Source organism: Cebus imitator, unplaced genomic scaffold (genome assembly GCF_001604975.1).
Source record: "Cebus imitator isolate Cc_AM_T3 unplaced genomic scaffold, Cebus_imitator-1.0 Scaffold64, whole genome shotgun sequence".
Taxonomy (NCBI): domain Eukaryota; kingdom Metazoa; phylum Chordata; class Mammalia; order Primates; family Cebidae; genus Cebus; species Cebus imitator.
This window is the reverse complement of record NW_016107379.1, coordinates 2,512,220-2,530,581: the sequence shown is the minus strand read 5'-3', so window position 1 is coordinate 2,530,581 and position 18,362 is coordinate 2,512,220. Positions and strand designations below refer to the sequence as shown.

The 18,362-nt window shown below is 41.6% G+C and overlaps 1 protein-coding gene across 4 annotated transcripts in view; it reads right to left on the bottom strand.

The window, feature by feature from the left end:
• Window positions 1–5,103: 5,103 nt before the first annotated feature.
• Window positions 5,104–18,362, bottom strand: part of ENOPH1 (enolase-phosphatase 1) — a 38,355-nt gene continuing 25,096 nt past the window's right edge. For all 4 annotated transcript variants that reach the window (XM_017530222.1, XM_017530223.2, XM_017530224.2 and 1 more), the window contains 4 exons: window positions 17,997–18,199; window positions 14,670–14,802; window positions 11,936–12,059; window positions 5,104–6,197 (listed from right to left, as the gene is read on the bottom strand). In XM_017530222.1, the coding sequence (XP_017385711.1) occupies window positions 6,058–6,197; window positions 11,936–12,059; window positions 14,670–14,802; window positions 17,997–18,199 (600 nt within the window). In that variant the 3' untranslated portion in view covers window positions 5,104–6,057. The remainder of the gene's footprint in view (window positions 6,198–11,935; window positions 12,060–14,669; window positions 14,803–17,996; window positions 18,200–18,362) is intronic.

The following is an 18,362-nucleotide window of genomic DNA, read 5'->3' as shown; positions in this document are numbered from 1 at the left end:
CACGTTGGGAGACCAAGGCAGGCAGATAGCTTGAGCCCAGGAGTCCAAGACTGGCCTGTGCAATAGAGTGACACCTTGTCACTACAAAAATACACAAATTAGCCAGGTGTGGGTTGGCCCCAGCTATTTGGGAGGCTAAGGTAGGAGGATTGCTTGAGCCTGGGAAGTCGAAGCAGTAAGCTGTGATCTTGCCACTGCACTCTAGCCTGGGGCCACCCTGTCTCAAAAAAAGGTATTTCATGTAAACAGAGGGTGAAGTGGCTAAAGAGAATTGAAGAACAGATAGACAATTTAACAATAAGAGAGGGAGCGTTCAATACTCCACATTCAATAACAGAGCAACTGGACAGAATATAAAGAGGGATACGGAAGATTCAAGCAACACTATAAACCAACTAGACCTCATAGACATACACAGAGAAAGCTCCACCCAACAACAGCGGAATTTATGTTCTGTCCAGCGCACAAAGAATATTCTCCAGGATAAACTATATGTTAGGCCACGAAAAGTCTTGTTTCATTTTAAAAGATCAAAATCATACAAAGTATGTTCTCCAAGTATAGGGGAATGAAATTAAAAATCAGTAACAGAGGGAAATTTAGAAAATTCACAAATATGTGGAAATTAAACACTTAAACAACCAGTGGGTGAAGGAAGAAATCACAAGGGAAATTAGAAAATATATGAGACACATGAAAACAAAAACACAACATACCTCAATCTATGGGATACAGTGAAAATAATGCTCAGATGGAAATTTAGAGCTGTAAAGAAGAAAATGCCCGGGCACGGTTAAAAAAGAAAAGAAAAGAAGAAAATGGCTGGGCGTGGTGGCCCACGCCTGTAATCCCAGCACTTTGGGAGGCCAAGGAGGGCAGATCACTTGAGGTCAGGAGTTCAAGAACAGCCTGGCCAACATGGCAAAACCCTGTCTCTACTAAAAATACAAAATTTAGTCAAGTGTGGTGACAGGTGCCTGTAGTTCCAGTACTCAGGAGGCTGAGGCAGGAGAATTGCTTGAACCCAGGAGGCAGAGGTTGCAATCAGCTGAGATTGTACTACTGCACTCCAGCCTGGGCAAAAGACCGAGACCCCATCTCAAAAACGAAAACAAAAACAAAAACAAAACAAAACAAAAAAAAAAACACCTCTCAAAGCAATTATGTAAGTTTCCACATTAAGGAACTAGAAAAAAAAAACCAAACAAACAAACAAACATAAACTAAACCCAAATCAAGCAGAAGGAAATACGATTATAGTAGAAATAAACAAAATAGAGAATCAACAAAACCAAATGTTCTTCTTTGAAAAGATCAACAAAAATAATGGATAAATCTTCAGCTACACCTCATAGGTGCCACCTCCTCGACTTCATCTTACTTCTCTATTCCCACAACTCCACTTAAACTGCACTTGAGTAATTCAAGGGCCACTGCTATTCTCAGCAGCAATTGATAAATTTGAGTAGTTCCTTCTTCAATTGGTTCTCTTGCCACCCTCCTGGTTTTCCTTCCTCAATGCCCAATCCTTTCCCATCTCCTTTGGTGGCTTCTTTGCTTGGCTTGACCACTAGTGTTGGAGCCTGTGGGCTATTTAGGTTCTCTTAATTACCAAGAGACTCTTCCTAAGCAACCCCATCCCATGGCTTTTAGTAGCATCTCTATGCCAATAAACTCTTAAATCTGATCTCCAGTCAGGCCAGCACTCTGAACTCTAGATGTATCCAACTGCTTTTCGGTCATGTTGACATCGGGATCTACATCGGCTTCACAAGTTATGTCAATGTCAGCAGCACCGCTATTTTTCTAGTAGTATCATCAATCCAGTTGCTGAAGCTAAAAATGTGAGAGTTAACCTGTTATTACCACCCTAAGGCAAGCTACCACCATTCCTTACCTTCATTATAACAGCCCTCTTAGACCCAGCAGATTGACTCTCTCAACTACCAATTTTACACAATAATTGGAGAAGTTGGAAAAGCATTATTTTTTTTTTAGGCAGGGTCTTACTCTGTCACCCAGGCTGTAGTGCAGTGGCATGATCTCCGCTCACTGCAACCTATACCTCCCAGATTCAAGCAATTCTCCTTCCTCAGCCTCCCAAGTAGCTGGGACTACAGGCACGTGCCACCACACCTGGCTTATTTTTTTAGTAGAGACATGGTTTCACCATGTTGGCCAGGCTGGTCTTGAACTCCTGACCTCAAGTGACCCACCCACTTCAGCCTCCCAAAGTGCTGGGATTACAGGCATGAGTCACTCCACTCAGGCAGAAGTTAGGAAATTAAAAGCACTTCCCAGATACCCTTACATGTAGTTTTGGGTTGGAATTAGAGATTGTCAATTAAATACACTCGTACAAAATTTGTCAAGAGAAGCAAGACAGAGGCACTCTTCCGATTACTATCTCTGCTGGTAAGCGAAGTCACAGAGCTCGAAGTGTTCTGTGTGGAAAGGTTGCAACAGTAGGGCCTGGCATTCAAGTCTGGCCAGCACCGTGGGCATGAGCCGCAGTGGCAATGGTAGCAGGCTTCCTGAGTTGACCACTGTGGGGGTCCTCTAACTCCACAGTCCAGTAGTAGTTCCCCTGAGTCTTCTTCTGCCAGTTCCTCCACTGATTTTGTATACACCTAACTCCTTGAGATTTCTGCCTGCAGCACTCGACCCTGATATACCTAACTCATCTTTCTGCATCCACTCAGGCTCACCTATAAATCATTCTCCATCCCATAATGCCGTAAATATGTAAACCACTCAGGTTATCTTCTGCTCAAAATCCTCCAGTGGCTTCTTACCACACTTAGAATAAATTCAAACTTCTTACTGGAGTTCCAAGCTGCAGATCTGGCTTCGGCCCACTTCTCTGACAGTATCCAGCCTCTGGGTTCTCAATTCCTGAAGCAGGACAAGCTTTGCCCTAGATTTGTGCTATGCTGTTCCATCTGCAAGTAACACGAGTTCTCCTCACTTCTTACATGTCTTCCATGTCATTTAGATTAGATGTTACCTTCTTATAGCCCCCAGTAAATGAGCCTATTTTCTCTGCACTTACTAGTATCTAATTTTTTCTTGTCATTAGTCACCATTGTCCCTCTTCTCCAAGAATGAATGCACAATAGAAGTAGGGAGGAACTCTGTCCCCTCATAGCAGATCTGGGGCTCGTGGTAAATGCTTAATACATATTTAAAGAATAAATTTGGGTTAAATTTGTAAGGTAGAAATTTTACTTCTGTTAGATAGTTACTCCAAGTGTGTTAACACCACTTTGCCATCTGGGCACAGGTGGTAGGATAACAAACTTTTGGAATATATTATACTTAACTGCTTTGGGAATAAAAAACCCTGAAAACAATCCCTTTTTAACACTGCCGCTGGAAAAAGGGGCTATCTAAAAATCACTAATTCTTTATTGGGGAAGAGGAATATTAGTTGGATTTCACTCAAGATTACTGCCATTTTTTCCAAACCAGTCCAACTCTTGCAACATTATGCTTTTGGCTTGTAAGGATAAACAAAATATAGTTTTCTCTCTCTTAGCTCCATTTGCTGTATTTGGGAGCAGGTGGTTGGGGGGGCGGCTCACACTTGACATCACATCTGGAGAAACAGCACCATCTGCTGGGGAAAGGCTGCTGTGCATCTGCATTGGTAAGAAGCCAGTGGCTTTCAACCTTTCCTTGTGCAACTATACATAATTTGACATTCGGCTTAGCAAATAAAACTCGCTTTCCAAAAAACCAAAAGGAAGCTCTGCTACTCCAGGAATATTGGTAAGATTAGGGAATCTTCTGTCAAGAGCTTCTCTTCTAAAAAACCAACTTGCACTTTGACCCAACATTGGGAATCAGTGCCATTGTAGGAAAGAGAACAACAGAAGTAGATCTGGATTAATAAACAGGAATAGAAAGAGACACAACTTTAAAAGGGCTTTGTCCTGTTTCTCTGCAAACAAGAGGCTGAGAAAATTTAGTGCCTTTGTCCTCTTTTTGGAAGTTCCAGGATTTGTTTTTTCCTTCCCCTCATAAGGACTACATAAATTCATCTGAATTCGCCTTCTAGCTATCTGCATTAAAAAAATTTAGTGACACATAACTGCCTATTTATGGAGTACATTGTGGTGTTTCAATAAATGTATACATTGTGTATCACTACTCACATTCTTAGATAGGTATTTTCCCTCTTACCAATCTACTTTATGTTTCAAATTCTTCTTTCTCCATCATATTTGTGAACAGGTTTCTCAGGATCTAAAAATGATTCCACTCACCTAATTTTTCCCTTACTTTGACAAAGTGAATCTGATATTTCAACTGTCTCTTAATTCCTGAAGTTGATTTATTTTCTGTACTCCTTACTCAGTATACATGTACAGTAAAATGCCTCTCCACCTCGATCCTCTGCTGGCTAGATGCTGCGTGCCTTCCTTTTCCCTCAGTTCCTTTCTAATCCAGATCCTAGTGCCTACTCTTTTCTCATTTCTTCCTTTTCCAACTACTCCTTTAAGTATCATTAAGATGTACCCCTTTCTGTTGTCTGTCTGCCTATGAGCGTTCCCAAAAATGTATTAAGTTCATCCTTTTATTATCATTCATGGTTTTACCATTTACAAAGTATTCCCATTTCTAAGATTTACCTAAACTCATTTCCTTTCTTTTTTACTCATATATTTTCATAGTCCTTAGATTTCTTAATTAGCTACTAGATCAAAATTATCAACATAAAATCTTTTATATCACCTGTCCTCTCATAGTTCTAAGACTTCTTTTTCCTTATTCAAAGCATTTCTAAAATTACTACTCCAGGATTCAATAGTTTTTCTTGATTAGTTAGGAGAATAACTCCCTCCTTCATTACTTTATAGACCTCAAACTTAAGATTCTCAAAAATGTAAGGAACTCCACTCGTATCCTGAGTGCTTACTATCCAAATGAAATAGTAACCTTATATGTATACATAACTCAAATAATAATCCATGAATTGCCACTGGCATGCCATTAAAACACACACATCACACATGATTAAGGTAAAAGCTAAATGTTTCTGTTTTTCAGTTTCTCTTTTGCTGTGGTGCATGTGGCTAGAGTTCAAGAACTATATAAAACTGAGTGAAGAAGAAAATGCTTTTATTAATCACAACATGAAATTAACAAGACATCCTATTAGAATTAAACCAGGATAAATACTGCTATTATAAAATTTACATTTTTCACATCCATTCTAGAGGAAAATCTTACATATTAGGGCTCATCTTAAATCGTACGGAATGATTTCAGTAAAACTTTTTAAATAGTAAATAGCAATTAACACATTCTCAAACTTTGCTAAATAGTTAGAAAGGCAACTATAAAATCTATAATGTAACACCCGGTGGGATGAGAACTGTTCTGCTGAACATTATGAACCACGTCTCTGTCTTAGCTGTGACCTCAGTGCGCCCTTTTCACTGGTAAGGCAGCTACTTGCTGTGGGTGCCACAGTGATTACCCAAGCTGCTGCTTAAGACACTTGTTTGACCAAGACCCAAGTAAATTTTCTTTCTCGATTTTGCTCTTTTGGAGCAGAAACACTTTCATCTTTGATAGATATAAGGAGGAAAATATGAAATACAGCTGATATATAATCTTCTAAACACAAACAGGGGCAATGAATTATTAGAAATAAGTCTTTGAAATATTTCCTTTTTAAAATAAGGCTTCTGAATAATTTCTGAAAACTAGCTTTCCATTTTAGTACACAACTTGATAAACCATAGCACATTAGATTGGTATTTAGCAGTTTCTTCTATCAACTACACTTTGCCCTCAGTAAGGGTTAGAGTATGATTTCAAACAATTTCTACACATAAAGCATCTTTACATAAGTTTTGTGTTCACTGAACTGAGACTTCTTTCACTTATGTACCTGTGGAAGTTAATTTGAGCATACACATATATATATACTTGCATACATATGTGTATATATATATTTTTTAAGTAAGTTACTTTTACCATTAGAATAAACCTAGCCACTACAGGGACAACTCTGTGGGGAAGTGTGGTCTGCCTTGCAACCCTCCTCTAGGTTGAAGAAGGCAGGTATAGTTCGCTGAAGGATGTGATGAGGCTGTAGTAAGTCTTCTCATCATCTGTCAGTCCTGCGTTGCCCGGTCTCACCACCACAGCTACGTGCACATCTGCTTCCTCGGCAGCACTGGCCTCTGTGAAAATCAGCATCAGAAACACCAAAAGATGTCTGAGATTTGCATCAAAGTCAGCAGGGGGATGTGGGGTTGGAAGAAATGAATTTGGACCCAATTTGATAACTGTTGAAACTAGAAGATGGCACCCTGGGGTTGACTAGATTATTATCTCTTTTATATATGTTTTAATTTTTCCACAAAAATTTTTAAAAAATACTTAACAGGCCGGGCGCGGTGGCTCAAGCCTGTAATCCCAGCACTTTGGGAGGCCGAGGCGGGTGGATCACGAGGTCAAGAGATCGAGACCATCCTGGTCAACATGGTGAAACCCCGTCTCTACTAAAAATACAAAACATTAGCTGGGCATGGTGGCGCGTCAATGTAATCCCAGTTGCTCAGGAGGCTGAGGCAGGAGAATTGCCTGAACCCAGGAGGCGGAGGTTGCGGTGAGCCGAGATCGCGCCATTGCACTCCAGCCTGGGTAACAAGAGTGAAACTCCGTCTCAAAAATAAAAAATAAAAAATAAAAATACAAAAAAAAAAAAACTTAACAGTACTTGGCAGAAGAAAACAGCAGTGTATCCTGCACTTCTGAGCTTTATTAAGTACTTGTGAATGCAGAATGATGGAGCCATGTTCTGTCCTACAACTTTCCTCTACTTCCTCCCATCAGCCATACTGAGAACTGAGCTGCTTCCCAAAGGGCAGGCTGGTGGTAATACCAATTAAGATGATATGGGGCTGGGCATGGTGGCTCACAACTACAATCTCAGCACTTTGGGAGGCTGAGGCAGGCGGATCTAGGAGTTCATTTGAACTCCAGGCTGAGTCCAGAAGTTTGAGACCAGCCTGGGCAACACGGCAAAGCTCTATCTCTACAAAAAATACAAAAATTAGCTGGGCGTGGTGGTATGTGTCTACAGTTTCCGCTACTCAGGAGTGCTTAGGTGGGAGGATTGCTTGAGCCCAGGAGGTCAAGGCTGCAGTGAGCCAAGATTGCGCTACTGCATGACAGCCTAGGTGACAGAGTTAGACCCTGTATCAAAAAAGAAAAAGAAAAAGAAGATAAGGGACAAAAGGAATCCCATGGTCTAATCAGCCCAAATATTGGCTCTTACCTAGAATGAAACAGGTAAGAAATCTGAAATATGTCCTGTGGAATTTGGGTTTGGTATAAAAGTAATCCCCAGTAGTTTTTCAACCTTTGGAAAAGAGTCACAGCACCTGAATAGATTAACTGAAGGGCAGTAATGCTGAGAGTTAAGTTCCCAGGAGACACACTGGGGTTGAACTATTTCTTCCACCCACCCACCTCCAGTGCCTATTTTCTGTTCTGCCTGTGAAAGAGCCCGTCACCTTCCCAGAGCCAACAGTACTCACGATTCTTCCCTCTGTGTGGGATTGCCGTCTTCAGACCACCTCTGCAGATGCCATTGGAGAAAGGCAGCTACCCTCCACTCACCCCTACTTCCTAGCCTGACTGCTCTGAGCAAAGTTTTCATTGTGACTGGCAACCCAGGGATTTGACTAAGTTGAGCCATCACAATCCACATGGGACTTGACACTGTTAAGTGGCCGTTCCTATTCAGGCTTCTTATCTAATTCACTGCAGGGCACGTTTTGTCCCTAAGCACCAATGCTCTATTGGCATAACACTGAGACACTTTAATATTTATTGACTCAACCCCCTGGATCCTTTTCTTTTCCTTTCTTCCAAGGGGAAAAAGTCATCTCTCTCTTTCATACTTGGGTATTATTTGGGATTTTATTTTATTTTTTGAGACAGGGTCTCTGTGTCGTTCAGGCTGGAGTGCAATGGCATGATCTCAGCTCCCCACAACCTCTGCCTCCCCAGCTCATGCAATTCTCCTGCATCAGCCCGCTGAGAGTAGCTGGGACTACAGGCATGCGCCACTACTGCCTGGCTAATTTTCATATTTTTAGTAGACACAGGGTTTCACCATGTTGGCCAGGCTGGTCTTGAACTCCTGACCTCAAATGATCCACCTGCCTTGGCCTCCCAAAGTGCTTGGATTACAGGTGTGAGCCACTGTGCCCGGCCAGTATTTGGGATATTAACTTAGTTTTTCATTCTGCCTCAGCAGTGTAAGTCTGGGCACGTGGTACCAAAACAGGACCAGAGAGAGAGAAAAGAGCAAGCAGGCAGGTAGCTCCCCACCTCATCCCAGCTGCAGATGACCCATGTTCTGGCCCCACTGCCTAAGCATGTGGGGGGCCAGCAAAAGATGAAGGGCATGAATAAAACTGCCTTACGGAGAATCAAAAGGAGCCAATTTCATTTTGAAGCCAATTTAGGGATTATTTCTATTCTCCAAAATTAGGAATAATTTCCACAACTGCAACTGAGGAAAAGGCTTAAGTGAAAAGATAAAGATCCAAAATTATAGATGTACTAAGTGAAGCCAAATACAAAAACTAAGTGGCTAAAGACATGAATATGAAGAAACTAAGTGGTCTTAGGGCAGGGGTTGTAATTCTCAATATGGAGACAGAGCAAAGGTCAGGGATCACAAATTGAACACTGCATTTAATCCCAGAATTGGCTGGCTTTGAGTGGAGCACTAGCCACAAAGCAAACCCTTACTTCTAAGCCTGCAGAAACTTACCATCCAAAGTTTGAGGGAAATTAAATATAAGGCAAACTACAGACTTTCATCTGCAACCACTTGAATAAAGAAAAACAGTTCACAGATTAGGCCAGCTAAACTCACCAGAACAAGGCCCATTTCCTTTCCATAAGAACCGAAACATAGTAAAAGGTTTTCAAATTATCGTTCTTCACAGCCATTCATGACATATACCTACCCTTCACTGATAGTAAAATAAACTCCCCACCCTACCACTCTAAGCCCCCCAAAATCACTTAAGGGTATACTGAAGCTTCAAATCAGGAAAATGCTTCTATATGGAAAAATGACAGGCAAACATCGACAGTAAGTTCAAAGTAGAGGCCAGGTGAAATGGTTGTTGCTGAGGCTAATGCTTCTTGACAGTACATTTCACATGGCCTGGCTCCTACTTGTTACACAGTGAACCTTGAAGCACTATATGTGCAGCTGTTGGTCTTTCTTCCAGTACAATCAGATATGTAAATATAAAGCTTTCTAGAAACTAGAAAAAAAATGAGCTGACAGTGTGTAGAAATGCTTGGACATAAGCATAATCAAAAACAAAATCTGCTGTTTTCAAATTTCATCAATTAATATATAAAATTCCAGGCCAGGCACGGTGGCTCACACCTGTAATCCCAGCACTTTGAGAGGCCAAGGTGGGCAGATCTAGACCAGCCTGGCCAACATGGCGAAACCCCATCTCTACTAAAAATATAAAAATTAGTCAGCTGTGGTGGTATGTGCCTGTAATACCAGCTACTTGGGAGGCTGAGGCAGAAGAATTGCTTGAATCCAGGGAGCAGAGGTTGCAGTGAGCCGAGCATGCCACTGCACTCTAGCCTAGGTGACAGAGCAAGACTCCGTCTCAACATATAAAAATAAAAATAAAAAATTCCAGTCTTGATTAACCAAGGGCTGAAATTTTTAAAAGATATTAATAATTACTGAATGTCTATCGTATGCCAGGTAAAATTAAGCCTGTTCTACCTCTATTTCTTTGGAAAAAGTTATTAAAACTTTTTAGGTATTAGATGACCTATGCTGATTAACTTTTTTAAAGCAGCTTAGCAAATTAGTACCTGCTTACATACCTACCATTCCTGCCTATCTCGATAAAGCAAAAGCTCAAGGGTTAGCAGAAGAGAAAGAACAGCTCAAACACACTACCTCAGATAAGGCACCGTTACCAGAAGTCTGGATTTTCCTTTGGGCCCTATATCTGAAAATCTCAGGAGTAACTTTAGTTCTATAACAGATAGGCAGGGCTGGAGAGAGGACTCTTTCCTACAGACTGCTGAGGCTGCCACCAAGAGGCCCAGGAGTCACGTGGACCTGACTATGCAAAAGAGCATCCTCGTCCCCTCTGCCCCTTTTCCTTAACCCCCTTCCCCAGCCTGCTGTCACAGACACAGTTTGTCAAGAGCATCTGCACAGTACACAAAGCCCTGTTCTAGGGGTAAACAGAAGGTATGATTGCAGTCCCAGAGAAACTTGCTATCCAAGGCAGAATGGAAAAAACACAAGTATGTAGAACTGCCCTCAAATACAAGCAAAATTATAAACACACTAAAAGCAGGCTCAGTGGGTGATGCACAAACTCTAAGGAGAATGAGCGCATTGGAGCCAGGGGAAGGCCTTACCAACCAGGGGCTTTTCAGTAAGAATTGCAGAGGCCACCTTCCTCCAGCACCCTTTACTTTTCACCTGCTTCCTCTTTCCTCATTCACTACTTTCTCCTTCTGTAATTCTCTAGAGGACACATATTCTTAGGCAGATGCTGGAGTATATGTTTTCCATTTCATCAAAACTACTCTTGAAGGCCAGGCAGGGTGGCTCACACCTGTGCTCCCAGCACTTTGGGAGGTGGAGGCAGGCAGATCACTTGAGGTTAGGAGTTCAAGACCAGCCTGGCCAACATGGCGAAACCCCATCTCTAACAAAAAATAAAAACAAAATTAGCCAGAGGTGGCAGTGTACACCTGTAATTGCTTGAACCCAGGAGGCAGAGGCTGCAGTGAGCTGACATTGTACCACTGCACTCTAGCCTGGGCGACAGAGCGAAACCCTGTCTACAAAAAACAAAAAAACTACTCTGGAAATAATTTATATTACCAATAAAGTATGGTATACACTGTTTGTGAATTCGACCCATAAAGTTATATATATGCTACTGTACTGTAAATAGTAAAGAGGGTCATGTTGAATACAAAATATGTATGTCTCTAAAGTGAATCATGTACAACAATGCCAAAGATTCACAACCTCAGAGGTTCTCGGGGAATGAAGAGCATTGGAGGGAAGGCAGGGGTGAGTCACCTACTCACCATGGGGAAGTGCATCAGTTGGAACGATGGCCAAAACTGCTTAAACTAATTACAGTTCTCTTTCTCTCTCTCTCTTTTGGCTGGGTATATATAGCTGACCTCACTATTGTTAGCTGCATTTAATGCAGGTCTACAGTGACTTTACTGTCAACTAACCAGCCCTTTCCTCATACTCTTGCCTGCATGCTCCTTCCCATGACATAGTGTGTATGTGTGTATACATAGCGACAGGTGGGAAATCATGGATAAGGAGTTAAACGACAAGACTTAGTCTTTTCAATGCCACTTCCCCATACACAACTCCCAGAGTGGGAGGTGGGTCAGTTGGTTTATTCTTTTTTGAGACAGTCTTGCGCTGTCATCCAGGCTGGAGTGCAATGGTGCAAACACAGCTCACTGCAGCCTCGACTTCCTGGGCTCAACTGATCCTCCTGCCTCAGCATCTCAAGCAGCTGGGACCACAGGAGTGAGCCACCTCACCCAGCTAACTTTTTGAATTTTTGTATAGACAGGGGTCTTATATTGTTGCCCAGGTTAGTCTCAAACTCCTGGGTTCAAGCAATCCTCCTGCCTGAGCCCACAAAAGCACTGGGATTACAGGCATGAGCCACCATGCCTGGCTTCACTGTTTTTTTGTTTTAATTCAAACACAAACTTGGACCAGAAACTGTTACTTTATGTAAAATTATTTTATTTTTCAAGGATCCCCACATAAACTTTCTTTAAAGAGGCAATGTATTTGTAGTGCCAGGTTCAGCTCATATCCTGGAATATATAATGTTAGAAATCTATTACTCACCTCGAGTAACATCTGTCAGAAACAAAATGTTGTTGGTTGAGCACCCAATGCTGTCTGCAATCTTTCGATAACTTTCACTCTCCACTTTGCGTCCAATCTTGGTATCAAAGTGACCATCAACAAGCTGAACAAAGAGAAGGGGAAAGACTGGAAATACAAACATACTTGCAGTGCCCCTCACGTGTTTTCTCTGAATACATGATAATCACGGTGACTTCATTTGCTCCGTATTTAATGAAAATCTACTTAATAAGGAACTTTATGAAGGCTACAAAAAGGGAAAATAAAGATTTCATAGCAACAAACATTTGGAAAAAGACAACTACCAGCTCAGTATACATAAGATCATTTTATAATCTACCTGGTTTTCACTAGCATTCATTTTACATCTGAAACAGTTTAAAATAAACATGCCCTACATCCTACCCTTAAAACATGATTTGTACTCAAACTACTTATTGGATTGAATTTTACTCCTGATGAAAGATTCTGAACACTACCCTTTAATCTTATGATGAAAAAATTTCTCTAACCTGCTTCATGAATAAGCTATTATTTTACTAACAAGAAATTTTCATTTTCTAATTAAAACATTTGAAATTCTACCCAAGGGCTCATCTACATCTGTGCCTGTAGGGCCCAGCCCTACAGGGTTTTGTGAGCCCCTCCCGGCTGGTGCAGAGATGAGAAATTGTAGAAATAAAAGGCATAAGACACAGAGATCGAGAAAAGAAAGTCTGGGGCCCAGGAGTCCACTGCTACCCAAATTGCGGAGACCAGCAGTGCCCCGAATGCTGGGATGCTTTTACTTTTATTGAGTTGCAAATTTGGGGAAAGGGTAGGTAGGGCATGGTATTGGTGGTCAGAGACTGGGGGCAGGGTAGATAGGGCGTGGCAGTGATAGGGTTAAGTACATCACGTGTTATTTAGGTAGGGGCTTAGGAATTTTTGGCACCCGAAGTGAGGTAAGGAGCATAATGCATCAGCACTTTTTCCATACTTATCAAGAAAGAACTAAAACATTAAGATTTATATTACTATTACTGATTATCTTTTTTAAGAAAAAAGGAACCAGGTGCAGAAGAGGGACATGAGAGTAGACATGGAACATGACCGCTGAAGCACAGCATCACAGAGAGACAGTTAAGCCCCCGGATGTTTGCGGGTCTGCCTGACAGCCATCAGGCCTTACCACAGGAGCTTGGAGAAGCGGAGTTTTCTCAGAACTTCCCCAGGAAGGAGACGTCTAGGCCATTTTGGATGTTTCCTTCCCTAGCTGGCTAAACAGCAGGCGCTTTCACAGTGTGGGCGCTGCCGCACAGCTGAGGCACCCTCCAGTAGCCCTTATGTGGGCGTGACAGAAGGCCTAGGGAATCTTGCCTTAGTGTCATTCATTTCACAATGTCACCCCAGGTTCACACTTCCGACCTGAGAGGCATTACTAAAAGAATTAAGATTTCCTATGCATAATTAAGGTCACATATGAATAACTAGTAACTATTACGGTTATACTTCTAGTTACTTTCTTCTTCATTATTTATATGGCAATAGGCTGAGGCTTTTTGCTCCTGCCTCGGTGCTTATGGGATCTCTCCCCTACATCTGCCCTCTTGGAAACAACTGGAGTCAAATTTGTAACTTGCTAACTTAACCAACAGTAATTAAAATAAGTCCATATTTAGGGTCGGTTACTAAGATGTGATCTTTTTACAAATTAAAAACAAGCATAGTAAGCACTCAGAGACAAACTGGGGTTGGCCAATGGGAAGCTAAAAAAAAAAAAAGACAAATTAAAGTAATTTTAAGGTTGCTTATTTTTAAGTTAAGATTGATTTTGCATATTTTCTTTTCCTCTCAGTTTGCCTCACTGGGTAACTAGAGAGTACAATTTTTATTAGTGAACTCAGTAGGTGCTTTTGTCCTGCCATGATTGTGAGAAAAGTTGTCTCTGTAGTAAAAGAACAGTCACCAAGGATTTAAGGGTTTCATTATTTAACATCTGGTTTAAAAATAAGACAGAAAGTAGGAAAATACTAAAATTAGAATACAACAAACTCCAAAGCTAAAGTGTTCTTTGCACATGGTAGGGGCTCAATAAATATTCATTTTAAAAAGTATCTGGTCTAGTTACCTATTGTAAGTAATCTACTGTAAGTTCGGTTTATATTCCAAGTTACCTATAGGAAGTCTGGTCTATATTCAGCTAATCAGCACTTCTTTTTAAAACCCTAAATGTAGTCGCTTCTTTCATTGATCACCCCATCCTCCAGGGGGCGCAGGGATGCTGACACAGAGAGGCTTGCAAGAATTTTCTCCTGTACATGAAATGTAACAGGTGACCTTATCACTAAATTTTAAAATGTGCCCGGTTCTCCTATAATAGTGCTGTTTCTTCTGAAATAAAATCTGTATCTCTTCAAAGAGCCAGAAACAAATGAGTGGACCTTGTCCTCTGCTATATTCAAAAACTCTTTATATATTTCTCCGGACAGTGTACAATCCTATTTTGCATCCTAACGGATTTTGTTTTTCAAAACACAGAATAAACTTTATGTAACAACCTTATATAGAAGAAACTGTAAATACAGTATAATTAAAAATGATTATTTTATTCTTACCTAATTTTAAACAACCCCCCAAAAAAGTATTCCATTAGTTTCCATTGGTTTTCCTTTAACAGTCATTATTTCATGCTTTGATCACATCAAAAAACCAAGTAAACTAAGTAACCTACCTCAAGAATATCCCCCTCTGTAGAATGCCCAAATAGTAGTTTCTGTGCCTCCACACTCCCTGAAGAATAGATGTACACCTTCATTCCAGCCTCTCTCCATTTCCTGACTGCTGGAACTACATCTGCAAAGAACCTAGAGGGAAGACCACCAAGTCAAAATACAGAACACCTCATCTAGCCAGATGAAAACCTGTCAAAATAGATGCCATATGATTCTCTATTTGTGCCCAAATGGTACCTGAGAAGCAGCTCCCTGAGACTACAAACTCCTGCAGTTCTAATAAATGTGCTGCTAGAGTCCCAGGCTCACAGCAGATTAGAAGCAACCGTCTATGTGGAAAAAAAGATTGTTTTGAACAGCCACTAGTGACAGTAAAAAGGGATTATAGATAAAAGGATGAAATGGGAAAGTATTTTTTAAATTCCCAAGGAACTCAAAAAAGCAAACAGCAATAATGTAATATAATCTTTGATGTTCTTCATGACAAGAAAAGGTTAACTCATGTCCACTGTGCTTTAGGAAAGCATGGAAATGCTTTTAAAAAGATCTGCACCCAAAACAATCAAAACAAAGTTTGAAGGCTCAAAGCTATAAGCTTATGATTAGCTAGAAAATGGAATTACTTTTTTTTCCCCTGAGACAGGGTCTTGCTCTGTTGCCTAGGCTGGAGTGCAGTGGCGTGATCTCAGCTGTTTGCAACCTCCACCTCCTGGGCTTGAGTGATTCTCCCACCTCAGCCTTCCAGGTAGCTGGGACTACAGCCATGCACTACCACGCCCAGCTAATTTTTTTTTAATGATTTGTAGAGATGGGTTTTGTCATGTCGCCCAGGCTGGTCTCAAACTGCTGGACTCAAGTGATCCACCCGCTCAACCTCCAAAAGTGCTGGGATTACAGGTGTGAGCCACTGCACCTGGCCTGCATTTCTTGAGAACTAAGAAAACATTTTACTGTATGAGGAAAAAAGTACATAACAAATCATTTGATAGACTTGTACTATCTCACATTAACCAGTCAGCAAAAGGTGTCTTTTTCTGACCCCTGACACTCTGTCTCTTTTACCAATTCTACAGTGTCTTCCATATCCATGGAGGAAATTAACATCACAGGAAAAAGATGAAAATATAAGCACAAGGAACCTGGGTTGTAGAACCAGTCATCTTTAAAAGATTACCTGGAAAATGTGAGAGGAGTCTTCTGCTTTATATGTATTAACATGCTTAATATGATGCACTAATTGAAGGAAAGAGATCAATGTATTCAAAACCAGTGCACAAATTATATTATTCTGAGTACTAGTTTGCATTCATAGAGACAGGATTTTTCCTGTCTTCAGCAGTTAGTTGTATAATTAAGGAACCAAGACCCAGAGAAGTGAGAGCTAACTACTGGGTGCACAGTCTCCTGTCTCCACTTTTTTGAGTGCTGTACAAAGTGAACCTGGCTGATATTCCCAGATCACTGGCATATCCTGCAATTCCAGTCCATCCTTTAAAAGGTAGAAGCTCCTTGTAAAATACATAAAGATGACATCTCATTTGACAGAAATATAAAAGAAATATAGGCAGCTGGAAACACTCTTGGATCTTAGGGTTTACAACAGGCAGTGGCCTAAAATCCTTAGAGGCAAAGTCTTATTAGAATTTCTCAGCAGGCTGGGCACGGTAGCTCATGCCTGAAATCCTAGCATGTTGGGAGGCCAAGGCAGGTGGACTGCCCTGAGCTCAGGAGCTCGAGACCACCCTGGGCAACATGGCGAACCCTGTCTCTACTAAAATACAAAAAATTAGCCAGGTGGGGTGGCATGTACCTGTACTCCCAGCTGCTCAGGAAGCTGAGGTACAAGAATTGCTTGAACCCGGGAATCGGAAGTTGCTGTGAGCTAAGATTGCAGCAATGCACTCCATCCTGAACAACAGAGTGAGACTCTGTCACCAAAAACAAAAATAGGCCGGGAGTGGTGGCTCATGACTGTAATCCTACCACTTTGGGAAGCTGAGGCAGGTGGACCACTTGAGGTTAGGAGTTCAAGACCAGCCTCGTCAATAAACCCCATCTCTACTAAAAATACAAAAATTATCCGGGCATGGTAGCACGGACCTGTAATCCCAGCTACTCTGGAGGCTGAGACAGAAGAATCACTTAAACTCAGGAGGCAGAGGCTGCAGTGAGCTGAGATTGTGCCACTGCACTCTAGCCCGGGTGACAGAGCAAGACTCTGTCTCAAAGCATAATCAAAAACAAAAAAACAAATAGAATTTCTCAGCGATATGGTATGGACAACATAGCAAGACCATACCTCTACAAAAAAGTTGTTTAGCCAGGTATGGTGGGTATTGCCTGTAGTCCCAGTTAATCAGTAGGCTGAGGTGGGAGGGTCACTTGAAGTCCAGGAGTTCAAGGCTACAGTGAACTATAATGGCACCACTGCACTCCAGTGTGGATCACAGGGCAAAACTCCAGCTCTTAAAAAAAAAAAAAAAAAAATAGGCCAGGTATGGTGGCTTATGCCTGTAACCCCAGCACTTTGGGAGGCCAAGGCAGGCAGATCGCTAAAGCCCAAAAGTTTGAGACCGGCCTGGGCAACATGGTAAAACCCCATCTCTACAAAAATACAAAAATTAGCTAGGCATGGTGGCACATGCCTAGTCCCAGCTACTTGGGAGGCAGAGGTGGGAGGATCGCCTGAGCTAGGGGAGGTCAAGTCTGCAGTGAGCCATGATCATGTCACTGCACTCCAGCCTGGGTAAGAGAGTGGGACCCTGTGTGAATCAATCAATACTTTATCAGTAGTATAATACTCAAAAGTCTCCTCAGTCAGATTGCTATCAGGAACTCCATAACCAAGACTCAAAGAATCTGTTGAAGTTACTCAAAAAAGCAAAGAAGAACATGATAGTGCAGACATCTTCTGAGTAACCTCAATGGTACTCATAGGGCACAAAATTTCCTATGTCTCATAGAGCAAAAAGCAGGTAACTAACAGTCCAGGGAAGCGACTCAACAGAGCTGCCGCTTGTGTACTCAGAATCAAATATGACTTCATTCAAGGAAGTCACCATTTTCTAGGAAGCTGTTTTAAATGGAGGCTGAAAGTCCTTGAAGCAACCCACAAGACCAGACAGGCAGATGCGGGTAATCTAGTCAGCTGAAATGTTTTAGCCCAGTTTTTCAAAAATGAAACAAAACTCACTTGTTAGCCTAAAAAGAATGTGGATTTTTAGCTATTTTACAAATCATGTGACTTACACTGGGAAGAGAGGACTAGTGAAAAACATGTTTGGATTTGGGACTGGTGAAACGTTTAGGCTGACTCGCGCACATACTCTGCTTTCATGAGCCCAGCTGTGAATGCCGCCCTCCACATGTGGCCCTGCAGTTGTTTGAGTGCAGTGGTCTTTCGATCCAAGGACATCTGCCAGCACACATTATCTACCACGGCCTGGATCATCTGCTGCAGATCATCCACTCCACTCCCAGACGCTGCAGGGATAGGAACAGCCCCATCGAGGTGGGCGTCCTCTTCAGCCTTTAAGTCAGAAACAACATGATGTTTGTTTTTTGCTTATTCAAAAAAGGATCATTTAAAACAAGACCCAAAACCCCAGCAGAACAACTTTCTCCATCATTAGTCCTAGTATGGCTGCAAATTGAAACATCATATACTTTGGAACTGATAAAAATGATTCCTA